Source organism: Carettochelys insculpta, chromosome 5, assembly GCF_033958435.1.
Source record: "Carettochelys insculpta isolate YL-2023 chromosome 5, ASM3395843v1, whole genome shotgun sequence".
Classification (NCBI taxonomy): domain Eukaryota; kingdom Metazoa; phylum Chordata; order Testudines; family Carettochelyidae; genus Carettochelys; species Carettochelys insculpta.
This window is the reverse complement of record NC_134141.1, coordinates 47,058,396-47,076,772: the sequence shown is the minus strand read 5'-3', so window position 1 is coordinate 47,076,772 and position 18,377 is coordinate 47,058,396. Positions and strand designations below refer to the sequence as shown.

At 46.1% G+C, this 18,377-nt stretch overlaps 1 protein-coding gene across 2 annotated transcripts in view; it reads right to left on the bottom strand.

The window, feature by feature from the left end:
• SLC27A6 (solute carrier family 27 member 6) overlaps window positions 1-14,837 on the bottom strand; it is a 74,698-nt gene extending 59,861 nt beyond the window's left edge. For both annotated transcript variants that reach the window (XM_074994143.1, XM_074994144.1), the window contains exon 1: window positions 14,166-14,837. In XM_074994143.1, coding sequence (XP_074850244.1) covers window positions 14,166-14,646 — 481 coding nt within the window. In that variant the 5' untranslated portion in view covers window positions 14,647-14,837. The remainder of the gene's footprint in view (window positions 1-14,165) is intronic.
• Between the last annotated feature and the right edge of the window lie 3,540 nt (window positions 14,838-18,377).

The following is an 18,377-nucleotide window of genomic DNA, read 5'->3' as shown; positions in this document are numbered from 1 at the left end:
TTTGAAATCAGGGGGCCATTTCAAAAGCCCCCGGCTACACAGGCAGATGCACTTCAAAACGGACAGTTTCGCAGCACACACAGCTGCCATTATGCTAATGAGGCACTGCATATTCCAAAGTGCCACATTACCATAGCCCCTCCAAAAGGAGGGGCTAGTGTGCCCACAGCCATAGAGCCATAAGGCAATTTTACTGTAGCCCACTGAGGTATACATCTAAATTGTTACCCTCGTTTTTGCACACAGGGAAGCAAAGTTAACTTAACTTGCCCAAAGCCTCATTGTACATCAGTAGCAGAGCCAATATTTGAACTCTTGATGAACTGGCCAAAAATTTTTTCTTTAACAAAACACCCTCCCTACCCCATCAGAAAACAATGATTTGACAAAACCAAAACTTTCGCTGGACTATGTCACTGTTTGATTAAAGCTTGGTTAGGATAGGTTTCTCTGTTCCAGGACAGAATGTTGGGAAAACATTTACCCTAGAACAGCAAAAAACCCTGCAGTAAACTGACCAGGAAACTGAAGATGGGCCTCCTACATACCAGGTGATTGTCCTAACCCAGGACTGGCAACCAAAATAGCAAAGAGACTTTTTTTTCTAATTTGGTAAAAATCAATAATTTAGGAGCTGCAACACATGTGAATATGATATAGTCCTTAATCAATAAAGCCAAACCATACTTCTTGTAACCCCTATTTTAAGAACAGCGTGCACACAATGATCCAGCTTCCTTTTCTTTTTCAAAAATCAAGACTTCATTAGCAACATGTTTAAAACAGAGATACAGTATCCTATCCACAATGCACTGCATATATTAAAGGAAGAGTTATCCAATGTTTCAAGATCACAAAACTATTGGAATTTAGATACAAGTTATTCATTGTTGGGCCTTTGGATAATCACTGTTTACTGAAAATAATCAGGATTTTTTTTTGTTTTGGGTTTGTTTGGTTTTTTTGTTTGTTTTTATATAACTTTGCAATTATAACATTGGAAGCCACAAAGATGTCCTTAAATAGCAGCATGCAACTCCAGAGCCAGAGGTTGCAGCCGCCTACCACATGACTAATCGCCATTTTGATACTCTTCTGCCATAAAAAAGTGGGAAAGAAAGAGACCCTAGAATCCCTTTGTTCCACAGCCTACTTCTGATTACCAACCCTGTGTTTATTTATCCATTATTTATTTATGCAGATAGTTAGAAAATCTTGTACACATTGGTTTGCCTCTTTGTAACCAAGGATTTTTAATTTTCTCCAAAAATTATTTTCTTGTTGACATATAGTCATATGTTTCCGAAGAGTTGCAGTATTAACCCCTATTATCTAGAACAGTCATATGTCCTCCAAGCTCGAATCAAACAAATATCTTACTAAGCAGGAACCTCTGCAGATTCTGTATAGTCTTTTCTGAGTAGATTATAAGCTTTTCAGTACCCAAAACCTAATGCCACATCTACGCACCAAAGTTTAATTTCAGATACAAGGCCATAATCATGCAAAGTGGTGGAAGCCTCTACAATCAAGATGGACAACCACCAATACTGGGCAAGCCACATGTGTGGCCCTCCTTCACGGCAGCAGGCCGCAGCCCATTGGGGTTTCACCTGTGGCCCATGCAGCTCCCCCCCTCTGCACTGCCCCTCTGAAACTCTTGCCCATGCCTCACTTGTATGCCAGAGCCCTGCACTTACCTGCTCCTCCTCCTCCCTCCCAACACTTTCAGAGCATGCAAATCACCTGACTTACACTCCATCCCTGCCCCTCCTCACTCCTCCCACAGCTGAAACACCCCATGAGGTTACAACTCTGGAAGGAAGAGGGAGGACTGGGGATAGTATACTGATCAATTGATTTGCATGCTCTGAAAGTACTGAGAGGGAGGGGGAGGAATTGGAACGGAGGGCTTTGGTGCCCTGGTACGTGAAAGGTGTGGTGGGGAGGAGGCAGGAGAAGCATTAGCAATTTTTGTACTGAAATCACTCATAAATGAGTCCAGTGTAAAATGTACTATATATTCTATATATTCTTTAGTATCTAGTTTTATCCTTTGTCTTCCTGTTATGCCTTCAGCATCCATAGAGAATAACAGTAATTTATGCTTTGGGTGGGATGCACAGCAGTTAGAAATAACATCCCTATTATCCAAGGATATGGATTTTCTGATCCTCTAGTTGTCAGTAACCCTTATAGCCATCCTCTGAATAGTGTCCTCTTGAGTGTCCCAGAATGACATATCATCACTGGGCCTGGGGTACCTGCTTGACTCCAGCAAGGAGGGGGATAAAGCAGGCTGGCTGGTGCTCTGCAGGCTCCTTCCAATCAGGAAAGTGCTATTAAGGACCCAGTTGGAAGGCAGCTTGCTAGGGCAACCCCGATATAAAGGGCAGCTCAGCAACGCAAAGATCAGTCTCCCCTGGCTCCTGACTAGAAAAGTAAAAGGACTGGCTCTTGGAGGAGTGGAGCAAGCCAGGCTGTGTCTGATCGCTGCCAGAATCCTTGATACAAGGGCTATGGGGAAATGGCCCAGGGAAAGAACGCAGTAGAGAAAAGTAGAAGAGGATGCTAAGAGGCTGCCACTTGAGGAAGAATAGTGAGTGGGCCCCGGTCCTCCCTTCTGCCCTGCAAGCTGCTGGAAAGACTGGCCATGTGAAGGGCTTAGGACCGCAGTCTGCAATCTGCCACTGTGGCATGGGGCCAGACTGAGGAATGCTAATACCTCCAGGAGAGGGGAAGAACAGAGTGGTAGGCACTGCTGGAAGACAAGTGTCCTGAAGTTGATGCCATGGTCCAGGAAATGATGTTGGTCCAGCGACATGGTGCAGGACAACTGACAAGAAGTCACCATGCTGAAAAACTGAGCTAATTCCTGGACTAACTAGCAGGAGGCATATGATGAGTCCAACCTGTTACAGTGCCTGGTTAATGTTTCACTTTAGATTTCCTCTTGCGTGACAAATCTGCCTTAATTAATTGTATTTGAGTTATGGATGCTTGGTCTGATCTACATTGCAAAGCTGGGCCGTCTTAACTCTATTGTTCAAAACTGAAAAATCTCATGCCCTATACAATGTACTTACATAGACTAAAGCTCTACTGTGGACACAACAAGGTCCATGGAAGATGCCTTCCATTGACTTACTACAGCCTCCTCTGCCATAGTGTTTACATTACTGCAACAAAGCTGCAGTGTTTCTAGGGTCTGCTTAATCCAAAATTATCCCCTTGCAAATGGCAAGGCAGAAAACACAATATCTTTCTCCAGACATACGGACTACAAGTTAAAAAAAATAAAACAAACCTACCATGATTTGTCTCCTGTGTTTCACATCCCTAAAAAAGCTTGCAGTTTTAGACAACTGGTGCCAGAAAAGCATTGGCTTATTTACAGAAAACTATTTTCCCGTCATTATGACTGAGCATAAAGAATACTATGAACTTGACTTATTTCATAATCATTCAGATTTCAGACTTTTTTTTTCAGCGCTGTAGTCTTAGATTTACATGGAGCACTTTATATATTTGGGAAATAGCTATCTTATTTAAACCGCAGCTAAGTCAAGCAAGAAAGGGGCTGTGGTCATAAGTTTACCATATGTTCTAATTAGGCAATCCTTTCTAAGGCATCAAATATCAGTTAGGCTACGTCTACACGTCTTTCCCTTTCAGAAGTGGCATGTAAAATGAAGCCGGTTAAAAATGATAATGAAGCGCTGATATGAAGGAACCCCCTCTACACGGCTACTTTGCTATTTGAAAGCAGCACTTTTGATGCCCCAGGAAGCCACCACTATGCAAATGAGGTGCTGAATATTCATAGCTGCATCTTATTAACATTTTCAACCCACTTTATTTACATGCCTCTGACGCAACCAGTGGCTGGAAAAGACACAGACCACTCAAGTTACCCCGCTGGGACCCAAAGGGTCAGTCGCTACCGGGAGGGGGCGTCACAGCCCTCCCTCTATCCCAAGGACCTCGTTGCAGATCCTACAACAAATCCAGACGCTTGAGAGCGTGCTGCCCCAGGGAACACCCCTGGAGCTATGGACTTGCTGTGAACCCACCCAGCAAGAAGGAGCTGTCAGAGAAGACGGAGGCCCAAACAGGTAACAAACTAACAAATTGTTTTATTAGTTATATAACAAGGTTAAACAAAACAAATAATAACAAAGGTAACAAAGTAACTTATGCAATATGTAGCAGTGTTTACTTTAACTTACTATTGCATCCCTTATATTCATGATGACTCTGTTGTGAGTTCTCCTCGAATGAATACTTTATTGTACCGGAAGGCAAGAATCTGATAATTAGTTTAATATAGATGGGTATGGGGACCAAGGTGATTAGTTTATAGGAAAAACGGGGTACCCAGTGTCCGTATCCCTTTAACGGTGCTACCGGATGGGAAAATTTCCGCTGCCTGTGTTCTCTGCACAAGCTGGAGGATGTCTCAGTAATGGAGGCAATAGGTAGGTATAGCGGGAAATAAGAATAAGGGAGGCATTTGCCTTCACCTTGCTTTGTGTTATAGCTATTTAATATTAACTCTATTATTATTATTAAATTAAAATACTAATAACTAGTTAAACTACTAACAGCTAAACAATAATGATTAAATGCACTGCCAGTCTGGGGAGTAGGCCCAGCCTCAAAAGGTCAGGCCCTCGGGTACTGTGGGATCCTCATCAGGACACCCCCACTGCAAGGGACCCACCCCCTGCTCCCCCACTGGGAGTCCCAATACCCCAGACAACAGCGTCTCTGTTTGTCTGGATAAGTATATAAATTTTACATGTCCTGAAGATCAGTATGGTTGTCACGTCCGGTGAGTTGAGTCGAAGTTGGTGGTATTGTCAAATCAGGTAGGCAGTTAAAATGGCAGCATAAACGGTGATGCCGCAGGCATGAAGGCGGCGCGAGCGCTGGTATGGCAAGATGGCGGACCCTGGGTTGCACAGCCAGGTACACAGGACCCTGCCGTAAGGCAGGGCCAGTTCGCCACTTGGCTGCTTGGCCACAGGGTCCGCTTGCTGCTCCTAGATGCAAGCGCGGTGATGGAGGTGGCACTGCTGGTGCCGCAGCGGCAGGTGAGGCCGCGAGTGATTTTAGCAGGAGCTCTTCACAAAGTCTTCGCCCAGCAGGCTAGCCTAAGGGTCCAGCAGATGCTGCTAAGGCAGCCACGCTCCCCTATATGGTCGCCGCTGTTATGTCAGCGAGCTCCCAGGGCCACAGAATGCTCTGCAGCACCTGCTTATATAGAGAGTTCTCATGCATGATTCATAAGGTGATTTAAATATTCATGATTCTACCTGTGGTTCTCAACCAGGTCCTGTGGGGCTTAGAAGGTGCCAGAAACTCTCACCTCTGCCCAATCAGAGGCCTGGAATTTAAATCCTTGATCATGAATTATTCATGAGTTCAGGTTACCAGGGAAACCAACTGACCCAAAGTGACCGTTGGTGCTGCAGCCAAATGGCAGCCTATGACACTTTAGACTTCTCATGCGCCTGCAATGATTTTGTATAGCCAAAGGCTTGTATCCCCTGGCCCACAGGGACGATTATGCCCAGTGGATGGTAAAAATCCCTGACAGCCTCTTCCAAAATGGAGGGGCATGTGTAGACATAGCCTTACAGTTCAGATTCATTTAAGATTCAGGAATGACAGGCAGTAGTTCCCACTTCCTAGACTGAAACACATTTTCCTTATATTAGTCCAAGTAATTAAGAGGAAGCAAAAGACTGATATCCTTGACTGATGTTTCCACTTTCACAACTACTTAAAGTAACTAAGGTTTCTGTTGCTGTACATGGGTTTGTCTGGTTTTTACCTTGTATTGAATATCACTGTGAGGTCTACAGAAGGACTTTTCAGTTGCACCCAGGTACTAAAAATTTGGAACAATATCTGAATGGTTTTGTAATCATTTATTTTCCTGAGAGAGATTAAGACAGCACAGCAAAAAAAACAAAACAAAACAAAAAACCATAAGCAATCAGAGCTAAATATTTTCCTAATATTAAAAGAGCTGTAAACTATAGATTAATTCTGGAAAGTGTGAACAATGTGACCTGAAGATAAATTCCCCATGTTACCAGCACATTTCCAAAGTATTTAAAATCATAAAATCCTAGAACTGGAAGGGACTTCAAGAGGTCGAGTTCAGACCCCTGCATTCACAGCAGGACCAAGCACCATCTAGGTCATCTCTGAAAGATGTTTACCTAACCTGCTCTTAAATATCTGCAGTGATAGAGATGTAAAAAAGTCCAAGACTATGTCCAATGTTGATGTATTGTTTAATGCACACCAAATTTCTCCACAAGTTATTTTTAAAGAGCCTGATGCTAATTTTATATTTATATTACCCATGTGTTCAGAATAAACAGTTCTCTTGGAGGAAATCCCATACTTGGTAGTGCCCAGCACTTATACATGAGCAGCGGGTACAACAAGCCATGGTTTGTGAACTTAAGCAATTTTTTTTTCTTGGTAAGCTACTGTTAAATATGTAGTGTTGGTCTATTCAGAGTGTATTACGTAAGCAATATACAGGACGTCTGCTTATTCTGTTATGGTTCAAGATTAAGTCTAATAACTCTTTGTAAAGACAAACATTAACTACATGGCATCCCTGGGAAAATTCGTGTGTTGATGGAGGTAATCTCTCCCACTCCCTTTTCTCTTTTTCCCTGTCCTGCTTCTCTACAAACAACAGAGAAGTAGGTGTGTGACAGATGTGAACAACCTGACAACATAAATGACTAATTGTGGCCTTAGAATAATAGACAAAATATCATTTGGCTCTAAGCTACCTTTCTGCATTGCTAGTTATACAGAAGTTTTTTTTCCCATTTTCCCAACAAAGATATAACTAGTTATTGGCAGGCAGACTTGGCCCCCCAACGATAACTGACAAATCAGATGATATCAATTTATAAAGAGTGAATCATTACTCTGTTCATTTTAAAAGTTTATGGAATATTGCTGACAAAATATTGGAAGGGCATTTTGATACATATGCTAACCAACATGTGAAAACCCAGACAGTCATCAATGATCCTTTTAACAATAAAAGGCCATCCCAAACTCCCCATTTTTAAATACATTCCCTTCATATACATAGTCCCCTCTCAAAAATTCTCTCTGTTTCTGCTCAATAATGTTCAGCAAAGCCATATCCTGGAACTAGGGTGCTTGTGGTGCTTCAGACCCTGAGTTTGAAATGGCACAGACACGGGGTTAATATTTTGGTTTAATGGCTTTCAGCACGACCATTACACAAAGGATGCGTCTACACTAGCTCCCAACTTCGAAGGGAGCATGGTAAGTAGGGTGTCCAGAGATTATTAATGAAGTGCTGCAGTGAATATGCAGCACTTCATTAAGCGTTAGCCGTGGTTACACATGAGCTGGCATTTTGAAGTTGCCGCGGTGGAGAATTAGCTTAACGAAGTGCTGCATATGCACTGCAGCACTTCATTAATAATCTCCCAACACCCTACTTACCATGCTCCCTTTGAAGTTCGGAGCTAGTGTAGACACAGCCAAACTGTTTCAGAACATATGGCAACAGTTTACAGTTGATATCAGATGTAAATAAGAATCCATGTCAAGTGCCATGACTCCCTTGAATTGCCACTGAAGATAGTGAAAAAGATTCTGGAATGTTTTTAGGAACAACAAATATTTAATGTACATTACGGATCAAAAGCAGGAGTCTATCTGAAGGAGGCACTGACTTAAGAGGAGAAACAAGTGCTACTCCCGAAAAGGGAAAAGCAAGCAAGCACACTAGAGAATAGGATGGGTAAAAATCAGTTATTTACAAAATTTTAACATCAATAAAATAGTAAATTTCTAATTTAAAAATAAGTTACAATTAAATATAACAAACATCCTACACAAATGCTTAGACTCATAAACATGAATTAATGACTATAGTCTGTCCTACCTAACTACTTGCTTCTTAAAAGTTCTGAGACTTCAATTTCTGTTTCTCAGCAAACTAAAAAGTACATATGCAAAGAAAGATACAAGCTGGATAGGATTATTTGTTCTGTGCTTATGTGGGGGTGGACTTAACCAAGGACAGCAGAGGAGTAAATTAAGGCGCCATCTTAAAAGACAGAGACAATATATACCAAAGGACAGAGGCAGCAAGCAAAGGAACAGTGGAGTGAACTAGGGAATTAAAAAGGGAAGACATTCAACACACCCACATAGTTTTGTATATTCCCCCACACTTTTGCAACAGAAACTGTCATGATTTCTGGGTCTAAGGACCCTATCAGTGAATATTTTGAAGTAATTCATTCCTTGGGTAAAAAAGGAAAACATGTCAAGTGCAAGCACTGCAAGAAGATATGCAGAATGTAGTTGCAAGAGTGAAAATTGCTTACGGGGAGAAAATGAGGTGCATATGGCAGAGTGGATCAACTGGTAAGTAACTTAAATGCTTCACTTTGCAATGCATCATTCAAGACTCTCTATGCTTTTTCGTACAGTAATCCCTCGAAATGCATGGCTTCGAGTTGCGCTTAACTCACACTAATGTGAGTTAAGTACAACTCCAAGCGACTCTGAGGCTGACTGCCCAACAAGCTCCCCCAGCTGGGGGAAGCCAGGCGGGCAGACAGCTGCCACCACTGCAGGAAGCCAGGGTGAAGTGGCACCTGTCTCTCCGCCACTCTGGGAGGGGAGCTGGGAACCAGGCAGCAGGCTGGTTTTCATCTCCCCCGACCTGCATGAAATTTGAGTTTTGCGGTGGTTGTGAGGAACGAAATCCATGCATGACTCCAGTGTCTACTGTATTAGTGTGATGTGACAAGTGAATTCCTAAGCTGTTTGCTGTGTTGGATGTTGCTGAAAAAAAAAAAAGTTTAGTTTAGCTAATCCTTATGGTTGGTTTAATTAACTAGGTTTAGAATCTATCACTCAAGAATACAAAAAGCTGCAGTAAGAGAAAGTAACCAGCTGTCACTAAGTGTCCTTTTCTTATTTTATAGTACATAATACACACCCCTTATTTTGGATCAAAATGGCCGCTGATCATAACGGTGATGACATAAGCGTATTCCCTATTTTATTTCAGCATAACTCAGATGCATAAAACAGAAGTGCCAGTGAGTTCAGTGGGGCTTACTCCAAAATCAAGTGCACTCTAAGCACAGTCAGTCTTAGCTATTTGGGTAACTTGAGTTAAATTAATGATTTTGGGGGTGATTTCTATCAATTATTTAAATTGCCTTGATTTAAATCAATCCACCATGATGGAGAACTAAACCCCCCCCATCTTGGAACAATTCATAAGAGTCCATCCTGCACTCTTTGCTGCTTGGGATGTCTCATACTTACTTTATAAATTAGTTTAAACTATCAAATATCTGTTTTATCAAGAAAAAATCCCCTTTAAAACCTAAACCTAAACTGCTGCTTGTATGTCCCAGTGCTAAAAATCATTCCCCATTACTAGGGCTTTCAGAGACTACAATCTAAATTCTTTCCTAGTTTATCTTTACTTCTGCAATGGTTCAGGAGCCATAATGACAGAACTTCCTCAAGGACACAACAGAGGGAAAAAGCAACTTCAATTTCCCCTCTGCCATACACAGTGAAACAAGGTGGGAAAAGCAGGCAGCACTGAACAAGGAATACGGTTACCAGATTTTTAGAAAGGTTCTGCAGGACTGGGAGTCCTGCCTGCAGCCCCAGTGTAGGTGAGGTGAGGGGGATCCCAGCAGCCCCACAGCTGGGAGCCAGCTGGTGCTCAGAGCACCGTGGGCAACCCCAGCTATGGGGTCCCTGGATTTCAACTGGCAGCCCCGTGACATTTTTGTGTAAATGTGGGACTGCCGATTGAAATGTGGGACTGTCCCAGATCTGGTGACCTTACCAAGGAGGGGCCATAATCTGATCAGGCAGGGATATAATTCCACACAGCCTCTGAGCCACCTGTGTTGTCACAGGCCTCTTGACAAAGCAACCCTCTCTCACTGGAAGCCCCAAGCAAGGCCAGAGCTGGAAACAATGCAGGTGGTTTTCAGAGTTAAACCCTTGGAAGGATTCAGCTGCCACTATAGGCACCAGAAAGAAGTACAGTATGCATTTTCCTTTGATAATGGGAGTGACTCTGGCACTGCACCTATGCAGATAAATTACTGTTTCCATACAACTTTCTGCAATAAGGGATACAACTGGCAAACTTTGTAAAATTTCTCATTTATCTAGGCAGGTCTGCAAGGTTTGTCTAAGGGTACGTCCCCACCAGGGCTTTTCTTCTGCTGGAACACCGAAGAAGGGAGTTCTGGCACCTTTTTTCCTGGCCATTTTTCCCTGCCATTTTGGAAGGCAGCTGAGCTGTGCTCCCTGTTGACCACAATCAGTGTTTGTCTTCATGCCGCCGGCAGTTTATGAAAGTGGGAGGGGGAGGGTTTTGTGCAGCGAGCAGCGTAGAAGTAGGTGGGGGTGTGGTGGCATTTGTAAGAGAGAGTGGCATCATATTCGAGTGTGGGGAGGGGATTCATTTAAAGGGACAGTCCCAGAGTTGCTGGAAAGTTGGGTGGAGTTCGAGGGCTGGGGCAGTGGGGTCCTCTTAGGCAACCTTCACGCTGCGGTGGACTGGGTTTAATGTACCTCCAGCTGCGAGTGGCAGCATGAAGCAGGCGGTGCTGAGAAGGTACCAGTCCCTCCTGCCCTGGCACTGAGAGCAACTAGCTGCATGATCTGGTGGGTGGGGGCAGCAGCTGGGGTTAGGCCTCACAGGCACCAGCAGGGCTACAGACGGTGCCACCCTCCCTTAGGGCTGCTGGGATACACTACTACTCTCCTCCACAGAGGGCCCTGGGAAGAGACCTGTTAATTCCCCCACAGTGGGGATGGGAGAGAGAGGCTCTGAATATCCCTCCAGCCTTGGCACTAACCCACTGCCGCCATACAGGAGAGAAGAGACACACTGCTCTCCCCTTCTTCAGTCTTAGCACTAACCCCCGCTATGGGGCAGAGGTGAAACTCTGATTCATCCCACCCAGTTGTCATTAACCCCTCCCCCAAAAGAGGAGGGACAGACACCAATCACCCCCCTACCTCCAGTCTTGGCACTAACCCTCCACCTTAGGGTGAGCTATTGTGACCCCACCCCCAATCGTGGTAGTAACCCCTCTCCCAAATGCCTTTGCTTTAACTTTAACCCAATGGTTTTGAAGACTGACTAAATTTGTACAATTTAGCACTAGTTCCCATGGGGGTGGGTGGGAATGCACAACTGGTAAAACACCCAGTATGAGCCTTAAAGTTATTTCTTCTGCAGCTCAGGAATTATTTGTTGCTTTCTACAAACTTAGTTTATTCCCTGGGTTGGAGGGTTTGAGAGGAGAACATAAAAACACCAAATGTTAAAACTAAAATCCAGGAAGGAAGCTGTAGCATCTTACTCTTCTGTGGTGGCAAACAGGAAGCAGGGGGTGGTGAAATGCATGAATAAATATACGGAGATACACATCCCATAGGGCTGGATTGGACCTCAAGAGGTCATCAAGTCCAATCTCCTGCTTTCTTAGGAGGGTCAATCAACATCTCTAACAGACTTTTTTTTTTTTTTTTTTTTCCCCCCTAGATGGCCTCCTCAAGGACTGAACTCCCAACCATGGGTTTAGCAGGCCAGTATTCAAACCACTGAGCTATCCCTCCTGCTCACTAGGGCTTCCCATATGGAGAGCCCCTGCCCCCACTCTGTGCACATGCCACTCCTCCAGTCCCAATGTGGCTTCTGCAGCTCCTGCTGCCCTGCCACCCGCAGCCTGGTACAGCACTGTGTGGCGCTTGCATGGCTCTGGTGGCCTGGTGCGCCTCTAGATGGGTGCAGCTCCTGTGGTGCCAGGTCAGTATCTCACCGGCATTCACTTGGGTGGGGGGTGGGGGTACCTGGCCAATTGGAGGGCCTGGGGTACCTGGCTCTGGGGAAGGCATGCAGTTGGGGGGGGGTCCTGTTTCAGAGGGAGGGAATTGATTTAGAGATGGAAGAGGGGTTGGTGTGCCTAGGTCTGGGGGAGGACATTGATTTAGAGCTGGGATTGATTTAGGCTGGGGCTGCTGGGGTTAAGCCTGGGGACGGCTCAAGCCCTGCCAGGGGGCTATTAAGTCAGTGCGGGGGGGGCAGTGTGCTACAGGGACCTCAACATTAGAGTATAAAGGGTAGGTCTTCACTAAGGAAATAAGTGGATTCTGACACACAGATTCTAGTGACGCAAATGCCATAGGAAGAACTGCATATCTGAAATCAACTTATTTCCCTAGTATAGGAAAACCACATCCCACTCGCTGCAGTCATTAGATGTTTTGTGATCTTGCTGAATTTGCAAGGCTATGCTCGTTCTCATTTCAGTAGCTTGCTTAAATAATACTCTTCTGCACTCCTGTGTAAGACACCTGTGCAAAAACATTCAGCAAAACTAAAAATAAGCAAAGGGAAGTTTTAAGGTTGCATTTAAAAATGGAATATTACCATTGCAGATAGTATGCAGAAGGAATTTTCACCAGTCAGGTGAAAAGGGTCAAAAGTTCTCTATCAGCCTACTAAAGTCAGGGCAATACACAGAAACCTAGAATCAAGGCACAGAGTGCTGGTAAAAGTGGTAATTTTAAAGATGAGACACAGCTGTTTATTTAGGGTATAAACTTTGAAACATTACAACACCACAACTCAGGCATGTTTCAGTCTGACTGATTATTCTTTTACAGCTTTACCTAATATGCAGCTTTTGTACATAAAGCTCTTTTGCTGAGTGACGGTGCGTGCAAATGCTATTTCTCAGCTCTTCTGTTGACAACATTCTTCTATCTCCCATGAGCAGCTTTTACTTTGTCAGCAGGAATGCAAAGTAGTGTTTATTTGCTGGGGCAAAACTTTTGCTGGCGGCGGGGGTAGGGAGCTTTAAACACTTGTGAACAACAAAATCTCTGAGGTTCAATGGCAAGCGTAGAGGTAGAACAGAAGAATAAGGGCTACTGCAGAATTAGCACCTGGTTTGGATACTCCATCTCTTTACATATTAAGCTCTGGTTCTATGTAACTGGTTTTGGTTTGAGCTTCTGTCTCAAACACAAGTTATATTGTACAATACACTCACATCAAAAAGTCCACCTCTTCTGAACACTCAAGAAAAATCCACCCATAATTTGGAAACTAACACAAACTAAGCTAACCCTCACTACTGGGTCACAATTAGTTCTATGACATACCATCTCCTAAATGCTGTCTAGTAGAAGTTTGCAGAGGGGAGGTCAAACAACGCCACTTTTTTAGCCTGTAAGCTGCTTGGGTTAAGACCAATATCCTCCTAAGCCTGCAGCACAAAGCGGAGGGTGGGGGGAGGGGGCTGCTACTTAAATATAAAAATCTTGCATCCTCTGTCAAAACCAAATCTCCAAGGAAAGGGACTTAGCGGGGGTGAAGCACATAGGATACGTCTACACTAGGGCTACAGCTACACAGAGAACTTCAAAATGGCCATGCTAAGGGCCAAATTAAAGAATCCTAATGAGGTGCTGAAATGCATACTCAACACCTCATTAGCATGCTGCTGGCCACGGCACTTAGAAATTTCCGCTTTTCGCTCCCACACAACTTGTCCAGATGGGGGTCCTTTCCTAAAGGACCCTGCCAACTTTCAAATCCCCTTATTCCTATCAGCTGAGATTTTGAAATGTGTGGGGTCCTTTCAAAAAGGATCCCCATGTAGCTGCACCCATTTGAGAGCGGTGCTTTCAAAGTGCCACAGCTGGCAGCATGCTAATGAGGTGCTGAATATTCAGTTCAGCACCTCATTAGAATTCTTCGTCATGGCCATTAGCATGGCCATTTCGAAGTTTTGGCCAAGTGTGAACACATCCTTGGAAAACTTTGAAGTTAACTTCAAAGTTAGGCACTACACCGAAGTAACCAGCAGAGAGTCTTCACATATTTTCCCCAACTTAAGTCCTTACTCCATTCCCAGGAATGGAGTAGTACCCTACTTTGAAGTTTAACTTCCAAGTAGGAAGTGCATAGATGCTCTACTTTGAAGTTGCTGACCTAAGCAACTTCGAAGTTATTTTTGTAGTGTAGACACAGCTATGAAGTTAAAAGCCTGAGTGTGCATATTAGGAACGTAACTCACCTCCGCCCACAACTAGGACCTTGGGCTTACAGCTGCTGATACAATGCAGAAGGGACCTGGCGCGGATGCTGAAGTTGAGGAAAGCCACCACGCAGCCCAGCTTGGCCAGTCCAAACCACACATGGATGAAGTCAGGTTCGTTGCTCATCAGCAGAGCCACGGTGTCCCCCTTTGCCAGAGCCCCCTGGCGCAGGAAGACTTGCGCGACCTTGTTGCTCCTCCTGTCCACCTCCCGGTAGGTGTGCACAGCCCCCTCGTAGAGCAGGAACGGCTTGTGGGGCTGCCTCTCAGCTTGCCTCACGAACCGGTCCAGCACCGTGAAAATCGCCCCCCGCAGCCCGTAGAGCTCCAGGGTGAGCCCGTAGCTGAGCACCTTCAGCAGGCACTTCAGGTCATGCCAGAGGTAGGGGAAGAGGCGCTTCTGGAGGAGGGAGAGGGCGACGAGCCCAGCTGCGGCGCCCGCTACCCAGGCGGGTAACATCTGTGCAGAGGCCGCGGGCTCGCGCCAGCCGCACCTGTTGCGGGCGCCTCGGGGAGCTCGCCGGGCTGGCGCGAGGGGCCCCTGGAGCTCCGACGGCGGGCACGGCGCGAGAGACGCGCGGGAAGCTCCGAACCAGGCAGCGGGTAGGAAAATAGGGGGGGGCGCCGCGCGAGCTCCTGCCCAGCGTCACGCCCCGCTCGGCCTCCGGGCAGAGCCAGGCGGGCTGGGCTGAGCCCCGCCTCCTCCCCGCGCCGCGCCCAAGTCCCAGCGAGCGCGGGGAGCGGGACTGGGGCTCCGCGTTCCCCACGCGAGGGCCGGGCGGGGCGTCCTTGCATAAGGCGCGAGCGATTTGCAGCCGCCCCCGCGCTTCCCCGGGGGACCGGGCTTCGAGCGAGCCCAGGAAAGGGAGCCGCCCTCTGCGGCTGCGGAGCCCGCTGGGCACTGGACAAAGCCCTCGTGGAGGAGCAGAGCAGGGAGCTGGGCTCCCGGCCGGGCAGCTGCCTACAGCACTCAGTCAAGGGGGAGGGAAGTTCCCTGTGTCTCAGCTTAGCAGGAACCCGCTGGCTTCAGCTCCTTGCTGGGACACGTGGTCACAGTGCTGCTGGCTGCAGCCCAGTGCTCCCCTGCTCGCCTCAGCTACATCACCCCGCCCCAAAACAGCCACGCTCCAGGCCATTCTGCACAGCAGCCGTAAGGGCAGGATTGGCTATGCCGGGACAGCTCGTTTGCCTGTGGCCACACTACCCCACTTTGTTGGAAGTGGCACGTACATTGTGGCCACTTGAAAATGCAAATGAGGCTCTGCTTTGCATATGCAATACTTCATTAGCAAAATGCCCACCAGGGGAACTTCAAAGTTGCTAACTTCGAAGCGCTGATGGTTAGGCTGTGTCTAGACTAGTCCTAAACTTTGAAGGGGGCTTGGTATTTAGGGTGTGGGGAGATTACTAATGAAGTGCTGTGGTGCATGTGCCCATCACAGGCACTTCAGAATACCTGCTGAACTGCAAAGTCTCCTTACTCCCAGAATTACAAGGTTGCTTTTGCTCTGTGCCTTGGCTTCTGGTGCAGTTAGCTTGCTGCCTCAGCCTTCATGTTTGAGAGACCATCAAGGGGAGGCCACTGAAATTCTCATCTTCTCTGGACAATGAAGGTCATTATTGCCTAAAGACTGATCATGTTAAGTTCTAGTTCTGTCTTATGTAAACGGGACAAGAAGCCACATACCTGGAAAGGGAGGGTTTTCTGTGCTGGAAAACACCCTGCAGCTGTGGCCATGAAAATCCAGAGCATATGTAATCTCTGCTCACTAACAGAAGGGCTTCTTCATGATCTCAGTTTTCTGCTTGCTCCCAGCCATTCTCCCTCCCTTGCCTTCATCCTGCCTTCTTTGTAACATCTTAAAAACAATCCGGTTGTACCTTTAGGACAAACATTTGTTTGTTGTTAAGGTGCCACCTGACTCTTTGTTTTGGCTGAAACAAACACAACTACCTCTCTGAACCCTTTACCAGACAGTTTCTCTCACACCCTATGACAGTTACACCCAGTGTTTAACAACAGCCATGATTGGTCTCTTTCTGAACAACCAATCCACCATGCCTGTAAGTCCACTCAGTCATCCCATCCCCCTCTATACAATACCCCTCGGAGACACTTCCTGTCCTGCTCACCTTTTCCTCCTCTCTTGATCCCAGCTATTCTCACAGCCTGCAATCCACCCTGTGGTGTACTGCACTTTTTACTAAGGCAAGGAGAGCTTATATTTAATACTTATAATAGTCAAGTGAAAATATACCTTTACACAGCAACAACCAGAACTTGGGCTGTTTGTCTGCAGCTTGCAGTCCAGTCTGTTACAAAACTGCAGTTGTGCTGCCAGTTTCCCTTTAAACAAAAACAAACAAAAAAGAATGGGTTTTGTGCAGGCTTTGAATACATATGTAGGTCTGGGCAGTGAGATTTTTCTTTGCAGTGGTAGTGCTACACACAATCCATCTTTCAAGGCATTGCAGAAATTGTTTATAAGGTAGAAAACATCAAAATATTACAGCCACACTGTTCTTATCTCTGTGCCACAAACACAACCTCTCCCACCCTGCTGGCAGAATCTCACTCAGCCACTGTCCCTTTCAGCTTTGCAACCCTGAGGTGCTTATTCTCACTCTCAGAGATCCACACACTCTTATTTCCCTTCTAACTATCCCTGCCTACAGCCAGTTCAGCTGTCCCCTGCCCCCACTTCCTTTCTCATCAGGGAAGGAAGTTAACAGGCTGTCCAGCAATTCCCTAGAACTTGAGCTATGCAGAGTTTTTCTGCTGTCAATTTCACCCAGTGATAGGGAATTTATAAAATAAATGTGCTGGTTTACATATTGACTGCCACAGGCATGAGATAGTATTTACATTTAGAGAACTTCTGTCACGGATGTGAGCAATGCTCCATGGGCAGCTATCCCACAGTGCAGCACTTGGGGTAAGGGGAGGAGGTCAGAGCTTGGCCCAGGCCATCCTCAGCAGGTGAGCAGGGCCCAAGCAGCATGCTGACAGCAGGGCCCAGTCAGTGGGTGGTGGATGCTATAGTTAATTGGAGCATGGGGCCCTGAAGGCGCTAGGCCCAAGGCAACTCCCTTGCTCACTTTTCCCTAAGGCCAAGCCTGGGAGTGGTGATCACAGTGCATTCCGTGTCCCTGCATGACCCCCTCTTCCCAAACAGTAGCTCAGCATTGCTGCAAGCAGGGGATCCTTTGCTCAGGAGAGAAGGCGAGAGGGTAAGTGAGCACTTCCCAAGAAAATAGGAGTGTAGTTTCAAACGGCTTTACAGGGGAAGGGCCAGACATTGATTTACCCAGCATCAGAGCAGCTGAGATGCTAGCTAGAGTGGTCACCTAAGCACAGTGGGATATCCTGCAGAGAGTAAAAGCTTTATAAGGAGCTGAAACGTCTTCACTTGCACAGTACGAGCTAGCGGGGCTAACAGGGTAAGATAAGAATGAACCCAGTTCTGTGACTTTAGAAGGATTGGGAGCCAAGAATGGAAGGGGTGAGGCCTAGGGCAGCCAACACTGCTATGGCGTTGCAAAGGGGCCCAGAGATTGGTTTATAGCCGCTGCTACTTCAGTGGCAGTGTCCGGTACTCCCAGGCCCTTTGAAACTCTGGGTCCCTGTGCAACTGCCCCTTTGACCTTTTGCCAGGTCTTCCTTGCACTACGGAAGAGACTGGTGTCAGGAGACTGCATAAAAGCTGCTGACCACACAACTGTGCTCATGGCTCATTATGGTCACATACAGTCTTGCCCTTTGACTCACGAGGTGTGTCCGTGTCTGAGGGGATGGGTGGGGAGGAAGGTTGCCTGGTTGGAGCCATGGAGGATTTGTACTAAGTGAGGCAGGGCAATGCAGGAAGCGAAGGTAGTCTTGTGGTCAGTGTTTCCTCTGATCTTTTACATCCATGTGTGGAGCACATTTTTATGTGCACTGAGGTGTGTGTGAATGTAGAAACCTAAAACCTAGCTGTGGGCACTCTGTTAATCAGTGAGGCAGTATTTGAATCTCTCCTGGGTGATTGCACAAGCTCACAACTTACAGGAACGCTGCTTGTGGTTAGGGGCAGTTAAATGGCTTTTCCTGGAGACTGATTCTTCCCTCCCATTGTGAACAGTAAGTTCCTGTGCAGTACTGAGCAAGTAATATAAATCAAACTTTACAGAGACGATCACTTCCATAATTAT